Source organism: Rousettus aegyptiacus, unplaced genomic scaffold (assembly GCF_014176215.1).
Source record: "Rousettus aegyptiacus isolate mRouAeg1 unplaced genomic scaffold, mRouAeg1.p scaffold_m13_p_1, whole genome shotgun sequence".
Classification (NCBI taxonomy): domain Eukaryota; kingdom Metazoa; phylum Chordata; class Mammalia; order Chiroptera; family Pteropodidae; genus Rousettus; species Rousettus aegyptiacus.
In genome coordinates, this window is record NW_023416284.1 from 53,542,584 (window position 1) to 53,566,394 (window position 23,811).

A 23,811-nucleotide genomic window follows, 5' to 3' on the forward strand; every position below is an offset into this window, starting at 1 on the left:
GCCAATGTTGCTGGAGACCACACTTGGAGAACTCTTGTTGTAAGCAATGGAAAACAGGCAGTTTTAAACAGGGAGTATACAATCAGATTTAAGTTTATGACGATCACTCTTAGGTAAAGGCAGATGGATAGAAAAGATAAAGCACTGGAGAAAGTGTAAGCAGTTAGAAGACAATCAAAATGATTGTGTTAAGAAATTATGAAGGCATGAGTTAAAGTTAGCAATAGAAATGGGATAGAATGAGAAAACTAATTTCAACAAATATTTAGCACTTATCAAATGCCAGATACTACATTTTGCCTTAAATTTTTACAGCACCCGGATCTTTTCAAAACATTTGAGATTCTGGCAGAGAAGGAAGTGCTATAATGGCAGAGGATGAAATAAACTTTCTTTGGGGGAATATATTTTAATTCCCAGAAAGAAAATGTCTGTTACAAACTTAGAACCAGATACCAGCAAAACTAAAACATTTTTTATTTTAACAACCACAGGATGGTAAAATTTAAATATTCTATATTTAAGTGGGAATAATACATTTCCACCTTCTAAATGACACATTAATGAAAAAGTTAAAGTAGAATTAGTTCTCCTCTCTAGACTGGGTCTTGAAAACAGAATTTTCTTCCCTAGCATTTGGGCCAGGTTGTATATAAAATTGGGTGGAATTTATGCTGGATAATTGATAATAGTAGACATTTTGTGGAATTTGTTGATGTTTTTATTTAAGAAAGATGTCCAAAGAGGAAGATAATGCAAAATGTTTTTGAAACATAATAAATAAATGATTTGGAAGTAGACTATTCTGAATTTAAGAAATATAAAATACAATGTATCACAAAGATTATTTATTTTCTGGTTTAGTTTAAAACTTGAAATACTCATTTGCTAAGTAAATGTACTTCAGGATTTGATTTAATGAGCAGATAAAAATGTGGTGATTAACATAAGCAATTGTTGAAATTTCCTATTATACTTTAAAATGATTGGATTGGAAGTGTTTTTAACATTGGAAGTTATTCCTCATAACTTACATTTACTATTTAAACCAACTTTTCTTGATCAAAAATGTTTTCAATTGGACCTGGTTCCATAGTGTAGCAGTTAGTACATCTGCTTTACATGCAGAAGGTCCTGGATTCATGCCCTAGTGGAGCCAAAGTCCATGATCTATGGCCATGCCACCCTGAACAAGCCTGATGTCTGCTCTCAGAAGCTAAGCAGAGTCGGGCCTGGTTAGTACTTGATGGGAGACTACCTAGGAAGACCAGGTGCTGTAGGCATAAAAAAAAAAAAAAAACGTTTGGAATAAAATATCCTGATTCATTATTTTGAATAATTAAATATATACCATGTTGAAAAGCCTATTTTCAAAGTTTAAGAGTATAATGAAATATGCCACATGAAAATTATCAAACACAGAAAACGTACTTGATTCAGAAAATACTATACGATCTTACAGTATTTCATTCATTTTCATTATGAATACCTATTGTTCAATAATAACTAAAATTTCTTAATCATTTAGTATGTGCGAGGTACTATGCCACCGGATCTACAAATGTTATTTTATGTAACCCTCATAAGAAGTAAATATCTTTAACAATAAAAAAATTGGCTGAGAGATTAAAGATTTGCCTGAAATCGTAGTCAACTACTATTATATAGTAGCCTGATGACTTGAATCAGGTCTATTAATCCAAAACTCATGTACTTAATCCATATCCCGAACAGCTTCCCTCATGTGTAACAGTTGTGGAAAGCATAGGAAGTGATGCTGATGCTCTCATTCCCTTATGGCTGATATTTTCTTTTTTCTTCTTTTTATATGCATAAACTCACCATTTCTATTTGTTTACTTGACTTCTAAAAGGAAAGTGGAAGGCAAGATGCCCACTTTAAAATTCCATTTGGATCTTCATGTAAATCAACATTCTCTGCATTCTGTTTGGCAGATACAAACTTGAACCATTTCTCTGCTAAAATTATAGCAAAACCTGAATTATGTTATCTTCAATTACTGCAGTTATATTAAAATGATTAGTTTTTAGATAAAAATCCTAATTTTAAAAACTTTCTGGGTAACTTCAGTTTTCTAATTTTAATTACCAAATGTGGCAAAATATTTTTGGATAACATTTACTAGTAAAATTTTTCCAATAAAACCAAGGAACATATGAAAAATATTTGTCCATGGATGAGTAACTATTATTTGCATGTATTTCAAGCTCAAAATGAAAGAATTGGAGACAATTATTTCTAGCTAATGACTCTCAGGTACTGACACTCTTTTAACTTTTCCCTCAGCAAATGTATAAAATGACCTCAGATTTTATATATTTGATATATAATATCATTACTCCAGAATGTCTATTCTTATGTGAGATATTTGTCCTTAGAGAAATTATATTTCTTTTTGTCTTTGCTATATCTTGACCTTAAAATCACTGTGATTATCTTCAAAAGGTTGTTGAGGTTATGGTTTTCAATGAAAATATTTGTTTTACTCTGTCTACTATTTTGGGTTCTGTGTAAAGGAAATTATCTGCCCAACTCTGAAAGAGTCATCAAAATATTACATGTGAACTAATTACTATTACTGTTTTCAGTTTTGTATACAGTTCTTGAATAATTGAAATATGTGACTTTTGAATGTGTCTGCTTTCTAAATCACATGCAGCCCTTCTGTATTTGTTATTGTAGAACTTGTGTTAAATTAGCATATTGTTCACATCTGATCTCTCTTCTTTACTGTTTTATTTACCATAACATTGGAGATGCAGAGTAATTTGGACTCTTTGTCAGATGGTTTCTTCCAAATGTCCATGGATGGGATAATGCATGTAAAATACTGAGCAGTAAGCCAGACACACAGTAGGTGTTCAGTGAACACCACTTGTTATTACTGATTATTAACTTTATTCTTCTCATGGCTTTACCTCCCATTTTCCAGTTCTCTACTTCTAATTATTCCTAAAATAATTTATTTGAATTTCAGCTAAATAAGCATTATTTCCTTGCCCACTTATCATCTTTAGTTGTTTATTGTTGCCACGCAACTATAAAACATGCTATCTTTAGTTCCAGAGAAAACTTCACATGGTTTAACAAATCCTGTGTTTATTTTCTCCCAAGTATTTGCTTACTGGATACATACATAACTGGGGTGAGGAAGGAGAAAGGTGTTGAGAGGGGTGGGCAATGTGCTTTTTTTCAAAAGTCCTAATGTTATATGTTGTAATTAGAGGTTATATTTGCTTGGAAAACAGGTTAGTAAATTTAGCTTATGATTCATTTGATGATTACATGTTTTCTTATAAATTAGTATTATATTAGCATTAGTATTGCCTTTGACAGATATATAAGGTTACATTAACTTAATCCTAGTTTTTTTTTTATGATTCATCATATTTGATTTTAGACTGATAGAAACATTAAATATTACTGAATGGAAATATCGTAGATCAAGAATCTGGATTGAACTGTAAACCTAAAATGAAGGCAATACTTTTCATTAATTGTAGTTAATTCATTTATCTTAGGTGGTAACAAAGGTCATTTTACTTTATCCAAACATATTTACTGATATCTATTACATACATGACACAATGTGAGAATCTGGAAAGGATACCAAGAATATGAAACATGGTTTCCACTGTAGGGGTTCAGAATCAGTCACCTCAAGATGTGCCTCTATGGTATGTGGATTGTTTTGAGCGAAGGCAACCGAGACCCTGCAGGCTCAAGCAAAACTTCTGCACTCCCCCGCTTCCTTAACTACCTAGAAGAATATGAATTAGGGGCCTTGCCCATAATAAGAGATTATCAGAGATAACCATTTTTTTGACCCATCCACAGCACAAGACAAACTTCTAATTACTGAAAATCTCTTCTCATCGTTCTGCAATGACCTTCCTTCCCTCTGAAGCCCCAAGTCGATCCTTAGTTCAGAATGTCATATCTACCTCATTTTCCCTTTCTGTCTTTGAAACTCTCATGTGTGTAGTGTCTCTGACTCTCTCATGTATATATTAAATTTTGTTATTTTCTTTGTTAATTTGTCTAATGTCTATTTGATTATTAGATCAGCTGAAAAGAACTTTCTCTACACTATCATCAAGGAACTGTGCACTTCAGTAGACAGTTTACCATATGGGGGAAAATGTCAGCATATATGAAAATAAAAAAACTCTTGTAAAGAACAATTCCTAGTACAATAGATGTGGCTTAGTAATTCAAGAAAATTAGAGATTAGGTGGGTTGCTGTAGCTAACCTTCACCTTTTTCAGGTGAAAGAGGTATCTGCAGGCTAGGTCGTATCAATAGAGACTCTCTTCTCCTAGCATCTGATTTAGTTCAATGCTGAGTTTGGGTACGTGATCTCAGGAGAATGAGGTCAGCTCATTTGTGGTACCTGAGGCAAGAGTAAAAATGGAGGTCCAGATACCATATCCTGACTACTGAAAACTGTATGCTTAAAAACAAACTGTTAAATATATATTCCATTCTCCTTTTTAACCAATGTGTTTTCATAATGATCCAAAAGGCCACGTTCAAATTTATAGTTCATCAGAGTTTTACACTGGAATGTAGCTACACGGGGAGAAACAAGTTTTTGCCTATAGCCTACCCCATTCTTTTCCCACCCAGCTCTGTTCTGTGGCCCATGCCCCCACTGTGGCAAAAACTGCTCCTTGGCCACCCCCAACACACACAGTTGTGCACACTAGTGGTGCTGGCTGCTTGGACCCTGGGAAAGCCTTTGCAGCTTCTGGAAGCAGATTTGGGAACACTTGGGCAGGGAAATTCAGGATTCTGTGCATCCAGAGCATGGTCTAGAAGGATGGGCATGAGTTCTGCCCTCTTGACCCTGTCTGTGGATTCTACATCTTTTAGGGTTTTGTGCAGCTGAAGGAGGGCCACAGGAGGAGCTCCTTTTGCTCGGGTCTAAGGGTAATAGTCAGGCAATGTTATGATTACACCACCTGCCCAATCCCTTTATTAAACCATCACCCAATAGTCTTAATTTGAATGTATCATTTGTTTCCTTCTGTGACTATGGCTCATACAGCTGATTCCTTAAGTGAGATTCACAGTAAAGGTAAACTTGTTGTAAAGCCTTGAGGGAAACTTTCACTTTCTAGACAAAAAAAAAAAGTAGGATTTAGAAATGGAAGAGAATTAAAAGGCTATAGAATTTAACTGTCCCCACCCTAAGCCAATATGTTTGCCCAATTTGGCATTTCATTTGATACAGCTTAAAGGCATTCTCTTCCTTGAAATTTTTCTTAACTTCACATCCTGTTGTGTTCCCTCATTGTTTAGGTATTGATAATGTACCTGCCATATACCCTAAGATGACTCCTCTTCCTATTTTTCTTTTATCAAACTTGAGTAAGATTTTTATTCACATACTATATTGTCGAGTTATTTGGCTTTCACTCAATGGGACTGCATCACTTATTAGATTTTCTCTGCTTTTTTCTCATTAGCCCAAGACAATTAAAATAATACGATTTGGTGCTATAGCAATCATAAACACAACGGCAAATTCAAGCCCTGAGACTCCGTAGCAGTGTTCTATTTTCAGGGAGTATGAACCAGAACACAAACCAGAATATGTTCATATTAAAATTTTAACTCACAGAAACGTAAAACAAAAATTTTAAAGTAACTCTGAATAGTCTCCCCTCCTCTCTGCCAATACATCTAACCTTAATTTAAGAAACATGGGTTTTCAGGACTGAATTGATGTGAGAGGTGAGGGAAAAGGAAAAAACTTGGTATGACTACTCAAAGATGTGTCTGGTCTGGGCCACTGGGTACATGATTCAGTTTACAGAAATTAGGAGTAAAAGGAATAAGGATGGTTTCAGGAGAAAGAATGAGTTTGTACATTCTCAATTTGAGTTTCCTGCAGTACATTCCCTTTCTGGTAGACTGAACGACAGATAAAAATTTGGAGGTCGACAACACAAATCAAGGTCAACTACTGAAACTAAGAGACTAGATGTGGTCATTCAGGGAGAGCATGCAGAGTAAGAAAAGATGGCCAAGGTAAAATAGCCTTGGAGAACACAGTTCCTGGAGAAGAGCAGTTAGCAAAGAGATGAGAGAGGTAAGGAAGTCAAAACAGAGGCTTGATTTAAGAATAAAGAGATCAGTGTAATCAGACACTCTAAAAGGTCAAGATACTTTAAAGAGTTAACCATGTCTGATGATTAAGAAGCGCTAACCAGGATAAGAGCAGTTTCAGTGAAGCATAGGAGCAAAGTCTGATGACAGTGAGTCTAAGAGTAAAGAGGGAAGCGAGGAAATGCAGTTAATAATTCAAGACTACATTGAGAAAATGTAGCAAAACGCAATTGTAGAGAGGGAGTACCTGAAGACAGTATAAGAGATTTGGGCTTTCGACTATCAATGAGTGACACCAGGTGGAGAGCAGAAGGACGAGAAACATGGGGTAGCTTAAAAACAAAGATCCGTAAGAAGAGATCAGATCAAGGGTCAAATGAAAGGTTTCTTTGGAGTTTGGAGAGTGGAAGTGGGTGGAGTGACAAAGGGTGGGGAAGTAGGGGAGCTCACAGGTCACACCAATGGCCTTGGTTTTCTCCGTAGTATAAAAGAGGGAGGGTCCTCTGCGGAGACCGAGAAGGGCGGAGGTGGGGCAAATGACTTGGGAGAGCGCTGAACGTTTGAGAGAGAGAGCTGCCCAGGACGAAGTACAAAGGATTACTGGGAGTTGCTGAGGGTGTTTGAAAATGAATATAATGTGGCACTCATCTCGAAACTCCCCCCCCCCCCCACCCAGTTCTGCCCCGCAGGGTGTAAGGCACAGAGAAGGCAGATAAAGGTAGACTTCTAACTGAAATTCGTATCCCAATGGCTCAGACGTACGGGCGTGTGTCCCAGTGGAGTGAGTGCTTACCAGATGTTTGTGAAAAGCATCACAAGAGCTGGCGTGTTTTGTATTCTAAGAAGTGTTATTCTGTAGCTTCGGCATCTCAGGCTTTTAAGGAATTCGAGCCATTTTTAAAAGAAGCGGGTAGGGGCGGGGGCGATGAGAGGCCCTGAGATGAGATGCGGGAATGGGTACTTTTCTTCTCACTGGATTCATCCGGAGGGAGGAGGGCAGGTGGCTGCTCCGGGTCCAGACGCCTCTCCTCCGGGTGGAGGAGGGGACTCTGCCCAGGAGCGATCTGGCGGAAGCGCCACGGTCATTGGTCCAGCGGCACCTTTTACCTGCGCGGAGCCCCGGGGCCGGGAGCTCAAAGTCCGCGACGCCAAGCCAAGGAGGCCGCGGTTCGCAGCGCAGGTGGGCGCCCGCTGTAGGCTAGGCAAGATGCCCCTGGGACTACGGGTAAAGAAGAAAGCCAAGTCCAAGGAGACCGCCCGGCTAGTGGAGGGCGAGCAGGCGTGCGCGGGCGGCGGCGGCAGCCCCGCGGCGTCCGAGGACCCCCCACGCAGGCTGGTCTTCTACACGCAGTTGGCGCACGGCAGCGCCACGGGCCGAGTGGAGGGTTTCTCCAGCATCCAGGAGCTCTACAACAACATCGCGGGCGTGTTTGAGATCTCACCGTCCGAGGTAAGGGTCGGGTGCTCGGGCTCAGCCCCTCTCGCTCTCTCCCAGCCTCTCTCAAGCGTAGCGCCGGCGGGAATTGGCCCTGGATGGTTGAGCGGCGCTGCCTTGAGTCCCTCGTTGGATGCGGCGGGGAGCTGGCCGGGAGCGCCCCAGGGGAGGTGAGAGGGCCTTAATGGGAAGGGGAAAAGTAAGCTAAGGACCGGAGAAAGTCTCATTCCCTATGCTTGGAGATCCGGATTTTGGGAAACCCGGGGCGACTTTTCTTCCTTCCTAATGCAAATCTGAATGCGTTAGTATTCCCAGATTCGGATTTTCCGGGCCTGAGTGCCTTTTCCAGAGTCAAGATCTGGCTGGGCTAATGAACACCCAGGACTTCATCAGGACTTTACTCTCCTATTTCCTCTGCAGGGGTGAGACGGCCACTCTGAGCATCTCCCAGATAGGGGGTGGGGAGGGGGCGAGGACGAAGTGCCTTCTGGGGAATACCAAACCGAGTCCCGCTTTGCTCCTTAGGTGTCCTGGTTCAGCACAAATCCTTTATGGCATTTCCAAAAAGTTCATTCTATCAAGGGCGGGGCGGTTGTAACTTTCGGAGTTTTAACTACATGGGCCTAGGTAACAAAATTTTCACTCACAGGGGGGGAAATCTCCAAATTTTACATCGTATCCTTGAAGAGGGGACCGAAATTTGCCTTAAATTGACTGCATGCGTCCTGGAACTGAAGTTCGATATTGGCGTGATTTAGAAAGCACTAGTTTATGTGGACATTTATGTGACCACTTCCTTTATGCTTACCCAAGGGAACTGCAAATGTGGGTGTAAGAAGTTAGCCCAAGAAAGTGTTATGTCCACATTTCAAGGTAAAGCACGACATTATGTTGTCTTGGACTCACCAGTGCCCGGAGCTGACTTTGAGTGGGATAGAATAGCATTTGGATATCTGTCCTTTAATGTTGTTTATCAGGTATGTTCAAGTGAAATTGAGGTCAAGGCAAAATTCCAAGAGCAGATGAAAGAGAGCCTAAAGTGTAACCTTTTGTTCTTTCAAGGTTTCCAGGCACCAAGGGGGCAAATGACAAACCTATTTTGTGAATTATTTTTATTGCTATAGAGTAGTAACAAATCTTCATGTTTTTAATACGACATTCCAATTCAAAAAGCACTTTTACAGCAATAATGTCCTTTGATCCTCTGGGGCAGGTAGGTGGCAGGTTGTTCACTAGGTCCCTAAGAACAGGATTTGGATACTGGTAAACCTGGACGTTGAGCCAGGTTCTACCACGTATTATCTGTGTGTCTTCAAACAAATTTAACTTGCCTCAGTTTCAGCCATCTATAAAATAGAGATAAGAACACCTATCACGAAGGGTTATTATAAAGACTGGGGTTCATATATAAACTGTAGGGGTTCAGAACGAGTCACCCCAAGATCTGCCTCTGTGGTATATGGATTGTTTTGAGCTAAAGGCAACCAAGACCCTTTGGGCTCAAGAGAAACTCTCATCTCCCCTTAACTACCTAGAAGAATTTGAATTAGGGGACTTGCCTGTAATGAGAGATGGCCAGAGAGAACCATTTTTTCACTCATCTATAAGGCAGGACAATTGCTGAACATCTCTTATTGTCCTGCAATGACCTTCATGCCCTCTGAAGCCCCAAGATGATCCTTAGCTCAGAGTGTCATATGTATACCTCATTTTCTCTTTCTGTCTTTGAACCTCTCACATATGTAGGGTAGGGTCTCTGACTCTTATGTATGCGGGGTCCACATGGGCATCTATGTATTAAATTTGGTTATTTTCTCTTGTTAATCTATCTTGTGTCTATTTGATTATTAGACCAGCTGAAAGAACTTTGAGGATAGAAGAGTTTATTCCTCCCCCTCAAAAACTATCAGATTGCATGGGAGATGGTCACTGCTTAACAAATTGTAACTAATATTAATATCTAACAGTTAAATGAGGGCGCTGAGGTACAAAGCCAAGGTCACATAGCTAGGAAAAAAAAAAAGCTGGCTGTTATTTAAAATTAGATCTTATGGTTTCTAAGTGAGATTGTTAGTGTACTTAACTGACAACCAATGTCCCTCTTGTAACCAAAGACTCTAGATTTATTTACTTTGCATTAACAATCTTCCTGATCATAATATGATATTATTTTGAGCTTGAGATGTATGACTTTATTCAATCTACTTAATCCTTGAGAAGTATTGTTCTTAATATCCTTGCTTCACAAAGAGGAGACTAAGGCTTTGAGGTTTAGAAATTTTTCATAATTACACATAGTAAGTAGCAGAGCCTGTATTTAAACCTTGGGAAGCTATGTTCCTTCCCAAGTTTTCCATGGTGTCTCAGCAATAAATTGACAGCCATGTTCAACGTTTTCAGTTTTCAAGGCTCTCATTTGCAAGATAAAATTCCAACATAATATAAACAAGGTGTTTTAATGTGCTATACCAAAGTCTATAAATTCATATAATCCCATATGCATATGTTTATTAGTCTGTTTATGGATATAATCAACATTAATGCAAATTTTCCATTTGGATTAAAAAGAGTTAAGTATATCCAGGATAAACTATTGCTTATCACAATATAATATATTTTAAGTATCTCAATAGTTAATTTTAAAACATTTATTAAAATAAAATGCACATCAATGAGATCCCATTTTACATCCCATTCCTCTAGCAAGAGTAATAGTGATATAAACTTTTGAGATGTCAGTGGGGACAAGAAAAAATTTCCACTTAATAGGTTAAATAGATGGTTAACTCAGAAGTTCTGCCTTTTCTCTAGAGAGGTGGCTATAAGGATATAAATAGCACTGTATGAAGATCTGTACCCTCTTTACTGAGTAAAAAAGGGGAAGGACTTGGCTTGACCTGGTATCTGATGCAGCCAGTTCAGGCAAATTTACTGGCAGTCCATGATGTGCCCATGTGATCATTCTGTCTTCACCATAGCAGAGACGTAAGGATTCCTTTCATTTTACAGTTGAGCTAAATGAAGCTTTAAGCAGCTTGCCCAGTGTCACTGAGCTGGTATGGGGCAGAGGCAGGATTTGAATCCAGGTTTTTTGATTCCAAGTCCATTATATAGCAGATGTGAGATTCTTGGTAATTGTATTCGAATTCCAATACAAACCTGGAAAAACTTTTTTAAACAAACGGCCTTTTAATTAAAGCCTCAGACCCAACCACAGAAATATTGTGGCATCAAAAAGATGCTGTCGTGAAACTGACGGTCGTGGATTTTACCTATTTCCCGGTACCTAAAGGAGGAAGTTTATGAAACCTTTGAATCACTTGCTGGGTGCAGTCTGTGATCATTACTTTGAAACAGATGGCCAGTTATGCAAAAGAAAAAAATCCCTTCCAGCTGACATTGATTTTCCTAAACAACTAAGTGAGCAACTCAGTAAGAAGAAAAAAGAAACTAAATTAATCTTGTCTAAAAGAACAGTTAACTCATAATAAAAACTCAAGAATATTTTTACAAAAGTTTAATGCTATCTTTTAAAATATTTAGATTCTATAAATGGGTTGATCATTAAACTCGAGCCCTAGTCATAAAATTTGTTGTAGGAGCATTTTGCATAAGTGACTACTCTAGTTGTTTAGCAAGTAGTTTGTGCCATGACATGTTTTAATTCTCTATTATGTGGAAAGATTGTAGGAAAAGAAAATGAAATTGAAAGAGCTTTTTAAGAAATCAATTTTGTAAATAGGTATTTTACATGTCCAGAAACTGAAAACTCAAGTTTCTTTATAAATTTCAAAAATTATTTCCTCTGACTTTGTTATACTAAATAGTTCATTGAATAAATGGATCAAGCAAATATAACCCCTTTTCTCTCAATACATAAAAGCAGTCAAATAAATAAATGCACTTGGGAAGCAGAAAAGGTAAGAATTGTGATTTTATTTTATTATTTTATTATTTTTCTATTTATTCATCTTTACTTTCTCTCAATGTGTGTGTGTGTGTGTGTGTGTGTGTGTGTGTGTGTGTGTGTGTTAAGATTATTGGGGTAATATTGGTTAATACAACTATATAATTTTCAGGTGTACATTATAATTTGACATCTATATATTCTATTGTGTCTTTACCACCCAAAGTCCAGTTTCCTTCAGCTACCATATATTTGATCCCCTTTACCCACTTCGCCCTCTCCTAACCCCTTCTATCATACCCCCTTTACCCTGTTTACCTCTACCCTCCTTCTCCTCCCTACTCTCTGGTAACCACTAGTCCATTGTCCATGTCCCTGAGTCTCTGTTTGTCTTGTTCATTTGTTGCTTTTAGGATAAATATCCCACATATAAGTGATATCATGTGATTTTCAACTTACTCTGTCTGGCCTGTTTCGCTTAGCATGATTATCTCAAGGTCCATCCATGTTGTCTCAAATGACAGTATTTCATCTCTTCTTATGGCTGAGAAATATTCCATTGTATATATGTACCACAACTTTAGCCAATCATCTGTCTTAGGACACTTTGGTTGCTTCCATGTCCTGGCCATTGTGAATAGTGCTGCTATGAACATTGGTGTGCCAATATCTTTTTGGATATGGGTTTTCAAGTCTTTGGGATAAATACCCAGGAGAGGGATTTCTGGGTTATATGGTAGATCAATTCTTAGTTTTTTGAGGAACCTCCATACTATTTTCCATAGTAGCTGTACCAATTCGCAGTCCCACCAGCAGTGTTTGCGGATTCCTTTTTCTCCGTATCCTCTCCAACATTTGTTGTTATTTGTTCTGTTGATTATAGCTATTCTAACATGTGTGAGATGATATCTCATCGTGGTTTTGATTTGCATTTCCCTAATAGTTAGTGATATTGAGCATCTTTTCATATATTTGTTGGTCATTTGTATGTCCTCTAGGGAGAAGTGTAAGAATTGTGATTTTAATTTCAAGTCCTACCTCATTCAACATAAAATCATGCTATTATTTTTCTTAAAAACAAAACAAACCTCCTCCTGTCACCTGCCCTCATCCCTTATGCTGTTATTCCATTTCTCCCTTGTGGCAAACTCAAAAATTCCTGTCTCCAGTGAGATACATTCTGTAACTCATCTTGGCTCGGAAAACTCTCTAATAGCTGTCCATCTCATATGATGGGCTACATACAAGCCCTGTGACCTCTGTAACATCATTGTTTTTTCTGCTCAGTCTGGTGTTCTGGCTATTCCTTGAACTCTGGAGCCTAAGGACTTTTACACTGGCTGTAGTCTCACCAGCACCTCTTCCTACAGATTGCTCTTCTTTGCTCAAATATCACCTTTTCAGTGCAACTGGCAGTGATCGTCCTACTTAAAATTATAGCACTCCTATTCCCTTCCTCACTTAATGTTCCTCCATAGTGCACAAATACACTGTGTATATTTAACTTATTTTGTTTAGTTTTTTCCTTCCTTGTACTAGAACATAAGCTACATGAAGTCAAGGATTTTGTCTGTTTTGTTTGCTGATGTAGCTCCCAGAGCCTAGATCCAAAATAGTTGCAGCTCAAAAATATTTGTTAAATTAAAGAATCCTTACAAATACAGCAACGAAAATCCTGTAGCTTTAGGACAAAGCGTTAGTACCAGTTAAGATACTGATATCCTATGTAGGTATTAATTTTTTTATATTGTAGTGTGAGCAAAGAGACTAGCCTGTGATGGGGGTAGGAGTGAAGAGCATTACTTATGTCTTGAAGTGGGAAGAGTAAGAGGGAGAAGCTAAGTAAGAGGTATTTGTATCAAAAGTGTACATCTCTACAAATTCAAGAAATTAAGAAGTTGGAGGCAAGCAAAATTGCCTCTTAGATCAATTACAGTGTATGTGGCGCTGCCATGTGAAGGTTCCGAGAAACTGCTTTCCTTTCCCAACTTGCTGGCATCAGTACTGAACTCTCATGAAAGTCAATATTTTGTATCTATGTGGCACTTCTGGAGAACATGAACAGCACTGCAGACTTTATCATTTCCAGCAATGCAGATAGTTGGCAAGTGGAACTGTGTCTTTTCTTCTGGGAAGAACAGAAAATGGGGTTCACTACTTGCATAGAGGTCCCTAAGCAAAAAAAGAAACAAAGCAAAACAAACAAACAAAAAAAACAAAACCGAAAGGGAATGAATTGAGAATTCAGTGTGAATTTTACCATCGAGCTCTGAGGACTGTGAAGCAAGCTGAACCAAACAGAGTAGAGTGTGTGAGAGAGAAGTAGCCTCTGACAGCTGAGAGCTGGCCTGACACTCACAGGCCTTGGCATTCTCTTGTTGGACACAAATGATTTCATAGAACATCGACATTAGATAAGACCACTCTGTGACTGTGATGGATCAAGACAAAAATAAGACTACTCTGGAATCATGTCTGAACAGAAACACAAACATGAACATTGTCCAAACCACAAAAATGACCAGGCGTCCCCTGCCTTGCCAGATATGACTGCTGCTTCTTTACCAGTCACAACTTTAGCTTTGATGATTTTGTCCACCTTATAGATAGGTTTACTAAGATAGTCAAAAAACTGCCCCCATTTCCTGACTGTACCCTATCCAGAGCAAACCAGTGTTTCCTTGGACCTGCCCCCAAATCATCTAACACAAGCCCAAGTCCTTTCGAACTCCCTTGGAGCAAGAAAGTAGAGGTGAGAATTCCTGGTGGTCCTTGGCTGGAGGGCACTGACAGTTGTCACTGCTGGATGATTACAGTGCAGGTTCTAAAGAGGCACCCTGAATCTAGTTTCCCTAATCCCACTTATCCTCTATTTTAATATTTTGATGCTCTGATCATATCTATTTGAGAAACCTTTAGGACTCCCAGCTACTTTCTATCATACTCCTTTTGGGTTGCCCTAACAAAACCACGATAACAACAAAAATTTATTGCGTACAGTTCTGGAGGCTGGGAAGTCCAAGATCATGGCACCAGCATGGTCACCTTTTTGTGAGAGCCCACTTTCTGGTGCGTAATCGATGCCTTCTTGCTATATCCTCACATGGTAGATAGGACTGGTGGTCTCTCTGGAACCTCTCAGATGAGACACTAATCCTATTTATAAGGGCTCTACCCTCAGGGCTTAAACACCTCCTAAAGGCCATACCTACTAATACCATCCCCTTTGGGAGTTAACATTTCAACATTCGAATTTTTTTTGGGGGGGGTGGGGGGAGGCAGTACACAAACATTCAGACCATAGCACTTTTAAATAACTCCCACCAGCCAAACAATGTCTTCTGTTTCTGCTGGCCTCTCGAGTTCTGTCCTATGCCTACTGCTCTAACCTCATCTAATGATCCCCTCTTTACATTCCAGAATATTTAGCTATTTCATTCAGTCTTCGGTGCATTTTCTCGTGCTGTTCTCACTTTCTTCCGGTAGTTCCTACTCACCTCTTTAGTCTCAACTGTTACTTCTTCCAAGAAGCCTTCCTTGTGAATCTGCCAATCTAGATTAGGTGTGATACCCACGATTGCATGATTTAACATTGTATTAGCACACTGCATTGAATTTAATTACTCTTCTACTTCTTTTTAAAGGCTGAGACTTAAAAAAAATAAATCTCCTTCTTAGAGTCACTAGATGGTTTAGTTGCTCCATAAAGTCTGATAAATAAAAAATGGTGAATACAGAAGGAGATGAAGCTGAAGATGTAGATATAGATACTGAGACGACAAATGTCTTTGAAGCTGTATGGATTTTATTTTATAGACAGTGAGAATAACTCAAATTGTTTTTCAGCAGAGGAATGATTCTTGTGTTTATAATAATTATGGAAACAATCAACCATTTGCTGTGTTTTCTTTAGAAATGTTTGGTTTAAGTTGAATATAATGGTATTTTCTGGAACTGCACAGCATCATCTGAGAAGTTCTAAATATATTACAATCATGATGTATGCTTGCTATCCCTCATGAGCATCAGCCTCATTTTTATGTGAAAAACTCAAGCAAAAAAAAAAAAGCAACTCAAACATGACTCATTTTGAGCAGTGGGAGGATAATCTAACCAGCTGCTTTAGAGTCCTCATTGCTATCGAGAAGATAAGAAATAGATAAGACTGTTGCTTTTTGTGCTGAAAATCCCCTGAAGTTTCACAGCATGTGAACAATTTTAGAATAAAGTCCAAATTCCTGGGAAGGGATAACCACTTCTCTTGTCCCTGCCACGTCATAGGCCAATGGCAGTCCCCTTCACCTTCCCTCATTTGTTCTCAGCCATCCTGAGTCACTACCCAAAGTCTTTCCTTATCTCAAGGCTGAGTTCTGCACCTCTCCTCTGAGCTTACATAACTCTTATCAGACTGAACAGTCATTGTTCACTTACAGTCTGTCTCCTCCATAATATTGATTGCTGCTCTGGGCAGGGACTAGCAGATGGTATGTAGTAAAAAAAAAAAAAAAAAAAAAAATCCCATTTAAAACTTTTTATTACAGAAATTTTAAATATGTGCAAAAGCAAAGAAAATGCTGTAACTCTCATGTGCCTAGCTTCGACAGTTATCAACATTTGCCAACATTTCTTTTTTTCATTCCCTATTAAAAAGAGTATTATTAAATGTAACACAAGTAGAGAAAAGCACATTAAACAGATGCACATCTTATTGGGTAAGTAGAACACCTTTGTCCTCACCAGCCACCCCCGAACCTTCCATGTACCCCCTCCCACCTGCTCCCTAAGAGTAACCACTTTCCTGACTTTTGCAGTAACAAGTCTTTCTTAAAAAATAGTTTTATCACTGAAGTGTGCTTTCCTAAATACTGTAATTTAATTTTGGTTGCATTTAAATATGTATTATAATCTATAGTTCCCCATCCTTATTTTTTTCCCTTTCCAATGTATTTGTTGATGAAGCCAGATCATTTATCCTGTATAGTTTTTTTATTGTTTGTATTTTGCTCATTGCATTCCTATTATGTAGTTCAGCATCCTCTGTCATTGTGTTTCTTATAAATCGATAGTTGTAGCTTAAGGAATAATTAGATGAGGTTCGATTTTTTTTTCTTCTAATGAAGCATTATCCAAAGTATAGTTAAAATTTTTACTGATTGAATGAATGAAATAAAACCAACAGGGAAAATAGGTAAGTCCTTTTATAATGGTGTCAATATTTCTGCTGGAATAGGCTAGCCCATTTTGAAAACTCCCTTCTATACTCTTTTTGTTGTTGTTGTCTGTACAATGAAGCAGCTGTGTCTGTCTAGAACTTTGGAACTATGGTTAGAACTATTTGAGAGCCCTTTGTCCCAAAAAACTTTGCCAGCCATACCCTTGGCAGAGCCAGATGGGCTCCTTGCATTGGAATTCTGGCAGAATTTTAATTCTTCAAAAGGTTTCACTGGGGAGATATTTCTTCCTGGTATGTGTGTAGAGAACCAAGTACAGGGAAAAAAGATGATAAAGCCCTCTAAAAAGAGGTGTTCATCATATAAAGGTATATTTTTATCATTCGTACATGCTATGAACTTAAAATAGGAAAGTAATTTTAACTTTAAAGCAGAAGGTACACATATTAGGCCTGTTCAATCTTCTCCTTAATTACAAATTTTTTTTGATTACTGGCTTTGTGCCAATAAGTGTTTCCTATCTTGGGATACATCAGTGAGCAAAACAGACAACAATCTGTGCCCATATAGCGCTTTCATTCTAGCCCTCCTGCTTATGAAAGTATTGAATTACCGTATAATAGCTTAGTGGTTGGAAGTGCCACTTACAATCTGTGATACTGTGGGCAAGTTACTGGCTGCTCTGTCTCTGTTCTTCATTTGTAAAATGGCAGCAATGATAGTATCTACCGTAAGGATTGTTGTGAGAGGTAAATAAATAATGTATGTAAGCACATAGATCAGCGCCTGGTACATTATAGGTATTTATCGAATGTAATTCTAGAGCTGAAATGGCCTTTATTGTATTGCAATTTTTTAACCTGTTTAACTACCAAATCACCCATGCCTGATTACTTTTAACTATTTTTTGCTGAGTGCTTATTATGAGTTCAGTATTGTACTTGATGCTGGCTCCTTTCTCCAGTTGAGTTCAGTTCAAAGACGAGAAATTTAACTAGTTTCTATTTAAGCTAGAAAAGTTTCCTAAACTGTGTTCTAAGGAACACTAGCTCTTCAAATATTATAGAAAAATGCCTTCAGTTGTCAAATAACTTTCAGAAATGTATCTTGTAAGTTTGTAATGCACATTACAGTTTCTAAGAAGTCCACCAAAATTTTTTAAAGTGTGTTTTTTTTCTTATTTTCCACACTTATTTGATTATGTGCTCCCCTCTCCCACCGCCACCCCCCCCCCCCACACACCTTTTTCTTGTATAACTCCTTGGGCCACTGGCATCATTGCAGGGTCCCAGAGAGTTACTGGAGTGTTCTTTATGCCTGGATAGTTGAGATTGTGTCTTTAATGGCGATGGGCCAATTTTAATACCTTATAAGACGTCTACAAGTTTTCTGAAAAGGTTTTCTCTGCTTCTTTGCTTCCCTGTGTCTCCTTATGATAAACCCTCATCACCTGAGGTAAGCAAAGGTATTCATTGAAACTATTCAGATAAAAGTAACAGGTTAACAAATACTTTGGGCTAGATACCTGCTGAGATAGACAAAGAAAAGAGGTAGCCTTCTGAGAGTAGATGACTGCCACCGCTTCTCTGGATTGATACCTAAAACACTTGGTCTTTCTGATTCATCTCAGAAACTCTAGCTCTGTTGTTTGGGGTGTGTTGAATTTTCTGAGGTTTTGGTGATTAAAATATAGAGTAAGAAGTTGAAGCTTGGGGAGATCTTGCAGCTTCTATGGATCAGTGAAAGGCAGGAAGGGACCTTTAACTCTGTCAATGATAGAATATTTGCTTTTTAGAAACATATCTGGCCCTTGATAAGTAGGTATTAAGAGGTTCAAGGCCTAGGGCATTTAGAAAGTATATTTATTATTCTATAAAAATCTCCTTGGAGATAATCAAATCACATGTAGAAGAACAGTTCCAATTTTTTTTTTTTTTGAAATGGCTAAAATCCAGGATCTACATCTCAGTCTGTAAAACTTACAAGTTCTTAAATTGCAATGTTAACTTTAAGTGGTTTTAAAGGGATTACACAGTAACTAGGTTGAGGAAATGATAATTCTTTATCTATACTTGGAACAATTCACATATCTGTGTATTGCATTAATCTAGTAGTGGTTATGTGATTGGCGTTATTACTATGTCCTTTATGATCCAGGGCCAGAATCTGAATTTAATCTCCTGAACCTTTAACATTTGATACTCCGTAGTGTGTCTGGGTGTGGCTAGGTATTAGGTGCTGGCTGTGATTCCTGTTACCCTCTCGTGCCTGTATTCTTTACACTGTCCCTTCTCTATCTTAATTTTCCCACCTGTATGAAAAGGTGATTAGGGTAAGGGAAGCATATCTTGAGCATTAAGGAAAGAGAAATTATCGTTGAATACCTACCATCACCACTTAACCTGTGCTATCTTATCTGAAATAGTAATTCTTACCACAACCCCCAGAAATGATTAAGATCTATAGATGAGGTAACTGGAGCTCAGAGCAGAAAAGTTGCTCAAGCTACTCAGTTTAAAGAGATACTCTGATCTTTGTGTTAGTATCTCTTTGATACTTTAATTCCAAAGCCTATGCTCTTTTCCTTTATATAGGTGATTTTTAACCTTATTGGATTCAAACTTCCCCTCTAATAATAAATATTTTGTGACACCACTTTTACTATCCTGAGATAAAGTTTTAAACAATATTATTTGCCTATACATATAATTTTTAAAAATTAATGTATTCCTACCTCTAATATTGGGAATAAATATGGAGTTTTATGCAAATACTTGAGAAAACTATCTTAGAAGACATAAAGAAGCAGTCAGGTGCTTATACCTAACTTCTAGTGAATGAGTTTAGATTTAAAAAGAGTAAGAATAAGACAATATTCAACTGGATGTTATTGACTCTGAATATGTTACATTTTGAAATAAAGGATAAATAATATTTATAGATAGTTGTAGAATTACATAATGTAACAATAGGAGTGGGCTGATATAAATGTTTCATATGAAAATTCAACCAACATGGTCGGCATTGCTGTCAGTGACTTGATTTCCTGCAATGATGAACAATTCTTGGTAAGGTTCTGTACAAACAATTAAGCTTCCTTAATTTACATGATAATTATAGTCCAGGAAAATTCTTAACAAAACATACTTTATCTGTAACACAGAGTTAGGCTCTAGGCTTAAATAATTATATACACATATTTTCTCTTCCCAGCATGAATCTCTAGTAGGACATTTGAAAATCACGTGAGATGCCAATCGGTTCTTCACTGAGTGGGGCCTCTCTGAGCATTAGAGTTCATACAGTATTCTTACCTCATCCCCAGTCTCTCCCAAGTGCCAGCGGGCTCACACAATCATTGTAACAATGAAAAAGCCTCACAAAATTTCCAACTGTTTCCTTAGAGCAATATCACACTACCTGCCCTAGCAACATTGCCTAAGCCACATAGCTTGAGGTTAAGCACTTGCTCTATGCTGTGAAGTTAGGAGGTAAGGGGGATAAAGTGTGAAAGCAACACGAAGGGAAAACCAGAAAGACCTACTGTATAAATTACACAGAGTGGAACATGTGGTTGGTTTGTTAAATTTGTGAAGTTTCAAGTTTTTGTAATATTTCAAAGCTGCATAGGTGGCAACTTCACAGCTTTACAGGGTCCTAAGACAGATAAGAAAGGGTGGCATGTAGAAATGTTTGAGGTCACTTCAATGGGGAGGTGGGTTTCAGGGTAGAGTGGCGTGTCCTGGGTTTGATGCCTAGAGATGCCCATTTGTAGCCTCGACTTTCTCACTGGGGAAAATGTACAAATAATACTTGTCTTATAGAATCATTGTGAGAATTGAATGAAATAGCATGTTAAGTATCTAGAACAATGGTTCAATAAATACTAATTCTCTGTCTCTCTTTTCCTCAAAGATTTGGGGGTAATTTTTTGATACTTTTTTTTTTTTTTTTTTTTTTTTTTTACCATCCTGAAATGGGAAAATGCTTATTTGATCATATAAAGATGCATAAATTGGTGGCCATATAATTTATATTCCAAATCTAGATACTTCGCAGAGTGAAAGGGCTAAACTGGAACCTGGAGTCATTCTAATTATAACCCAATTGCCTACTAGAAAAGGAGAAAGAAGAAAAATATGTGAGAAGGTTTATTATACATTTGTTAATTAAGCACCAACAATCTAAAAGCCCAGTTTCCTGGGCAGTGAGGAAGGTTTTGAATTACAGGCATTTAGGCTGGGGGTGGGGAGAGAAGAGTGGAATCATAAAAATAGAAGCAGGTAGTGAGAGCACAGTGTCAGCACCAAGCCTGGAGCCAGGAGGCTCTGGTACTCCTTGTCCTGGCTCTGGCGTGGTGACACATTCCTGGGAGAGGAGGATGAAGCTCTGTGGCAGCCTGCCAGCTTCTTTGGGAAGTCTCCTAACACTGCTGGGGCCTCCTCCCTTCCCCTCTGTCTGCTCTGCCTGCCCTGTCCCTGGAGCCTTACAGGCAGGAATGCAGTCATGTTGCAAGCAAGCAGAGGGTGGGAAAGAAGCTGCTTAGACTGTGGAGCGGGAGCTAGTAATAAATGACTCTGAACAAAGGTGAGGAGTCTTTCACCAGGGCTGTGCTTAAGTATCTCTGATTCTGTGACAGAATTTTGCTCCTGGCAGTTTCTCTCCACCTCTTCCAGGTCATTGTTCTTGGGGCACTCTATCCGTACTGTGGAAATAGTTCAAAGTTGAGCAACCCTGAGCTTAGAAGAATCTTTACGCATACTCTCCATTTCCATAGCTAAACTCACTTGTGTAACATCGGCCCTACCCATAGGTGAAGTTTTTTACGCTTCTCAAATTTTCTAATGTCCCAGCCCTTTGTCATCTCTTATCTAGGGAACCCTGTAGTACACTTTCTTTTGTCACTTCTCACCCTGTCACTCTGTAGTACATTTTCCTAATGTCTTTCAGGCATCCTAGTTTAGAATAAAAATCAGTTTCAATCTTTCTCAAAATGTTTATAGTTTCTCACATTGAATACCCCCCCCCCCCCGCAGTAAAGTGCTCATCTCTCTGTCAGAATTTCTTTCCTAGGGAATAATATGGAATAGACCACCCTCCCCTGTCACTCCATCTTGACACCTGAGTGGCTCATCATGCTAGCTTTCCAGTTTTCCGTGATTTATTTGGGTGGTTGTAAAATATCACATGCTTTGTAGACATTTCATTGTAAGGGTTATAAGTCCACTTCCTGGGCTTATGGGAAAACATAACATAAACATTCTGTCAAACAAATTTTGAAATTTTGTTTAAGAACCCTTTGGGACCTACTGGCCATGTTAAAACAAATTGTATTTGTATAAATATTTGATAGACTAGAAAGTTTAATCACAAGTCTCTTTATTGGTCCTAATAGTTTAATATGTTATATTTCACAAACTACCCTACTACACTGTTCCCATTGTTTACATTGAGATGGAAAATGTCTTTTTGTTATAGTCTCTCCATACCTTTTTAGGTTCTTTGCCATTTTAAGTGTCAAACAAGAGGAGGCTTTTGAGAAGATAATTGGTTCTGAAAACTGAAAATTTGAGACCGTACCTGACAAGGGGAATAGCAGTGATTTGCGATATCTTTAAAACTGGCATATAACCTTGCAGCATTATTAGACTAGGCTAAAAGCTTAGGTATCTCCTCTGACTGGAAGAATATTGTGGAAGAGGATGATATATATAGCTATACACGTTTGATTTATCTTACTCATTGGTTTGGTGTCTGTGTAATGTTCACAAAGGCAAGACTAAAACCTATCCCTGTTCTTTTAACCTTTTCTTGTATTTGAAAGATTGCTTTGAGATTTTGACTTTCTTTGATACATACTTGTTCTGATTAGATGTTGTTAATAAAAGAAAATATTATGTTCTTTTGGTCTTTCTGGAAAGTCATTTGGTATATTAAAAATATGAACTTGATTTTCTTTTTTTGGATAAAATTATTTTTGTTGCTCATTAAAAACACTGGGGGGAAAATTAGTTGTACCAGAGAAGAAAGAGTACAAAGGGTGATTCACTTTTTATTTAAGACTTGCTGCTGCTGACCCAGGACAGCTAATTTAGAAGTGAATCATTTATAGAAAGTTCTACACAGTTCGAGGCAGGGCTTTGTACAATATCCTCATGAAGGTCTAAATAGAGCATATGGTGTCAGGTTTCTAACTATCTGTCTTGTTGCCAATTTTATCTTTTCTAAACTGTGAAACTTGTTTCTAGATGACTGTAGCCACACACAAGGTTAGGGCAAAGCCACTGTATAATAAAATATGCATTTTAAAAAACAAATCTTTAGAAATTTATTTCATGTATTATACTGGGAAATAATAGGCATGAGATTTTAAATACGTGTGTTTATAATACAAAGATCAATGTAACTAGTTTTAAAATGATGTAACTAGAGGAAATAAATTACTAATTACTTATTTACAGTAAATCAAATTAATCAGTATTATTAATATTTTAATATTTATTAACATAATATATTTGACTTGTAAAGTCCAATTACAAATAGCTTTCTTTTTGGTAAGTTATCTTCACCCCTTTTAGGAAGTGAATGGTTTATTAAATTAACATAGTGTTTGTGGCTTCATATAGAAGAAAAAACTGTGTAGTCTGCCTTCTAGGAGTTTTAAATTCAAAGCTGAGTTTATATTTACAATACAGTTACAGTATAACAGGTTAGAAAATGCTCAAAAGTCTGAATTTCAATTTCGACTCTGTTATTCACTAGCCACCGTGACCTTAGACAAATTATCTAATAGGTCTGAGCTGGTTTTCTCTGCCCAGGGTGTAGTAATGCCTGCCCTATGACCTGACTCACAGGGATTAGTTGAGCTAATGCTTTAGGAAGTGATCAGTAATTTAGATGTCTCTATGCAGATATTAGGTGTCAGAGAGACAACATTGTAAGGAAAGAACTTGGAGTTGAACAACCAGAGCTGGAGTTACATTTATACCAACTACCGCTTAACCACAAATCATTGTATCTCTCTAAGCCTTTATTTTCTAACCTGTAAAAAACAGGTAAAATGATACCTCACACAAAATTGTAAGGATTAAATGAGATAATATGTGAAAGCACCTGGTACATGTAAGTAATCAATTAATGTTTTTTGGACCTTGATTTTTTTT

General features: G+C 37.9%; 1 protein-coding gene across 1 annotated transcript in view; it reads left to right on the forward strand.

Annotated features, from left to right (window-relative positions):
* The first annotated feature begins 6,958 nt into the window (after positions 1 to 6,958).
* The window catches only part of GIPC2 (GIPC PDZ domain containing family member 2), a 67,602-nt gene continuing 50,749 nt past the window's right edge, over positions 6,959 to 23,811 (forward strand). Inside the window, exon 1 of the mRNA XM_016151014.2 lies at positions 6,959 to 7,585. Within this exon, the coding sequence (XP_016006500.2) occupies positions 7,061 to 7,585 (525 nt within the window). The 5' untranslated portion in view covers positions 6,959 to 7,060. The remainder of the gene's footprint in view (positions 7,586 to 23,811) is intronic.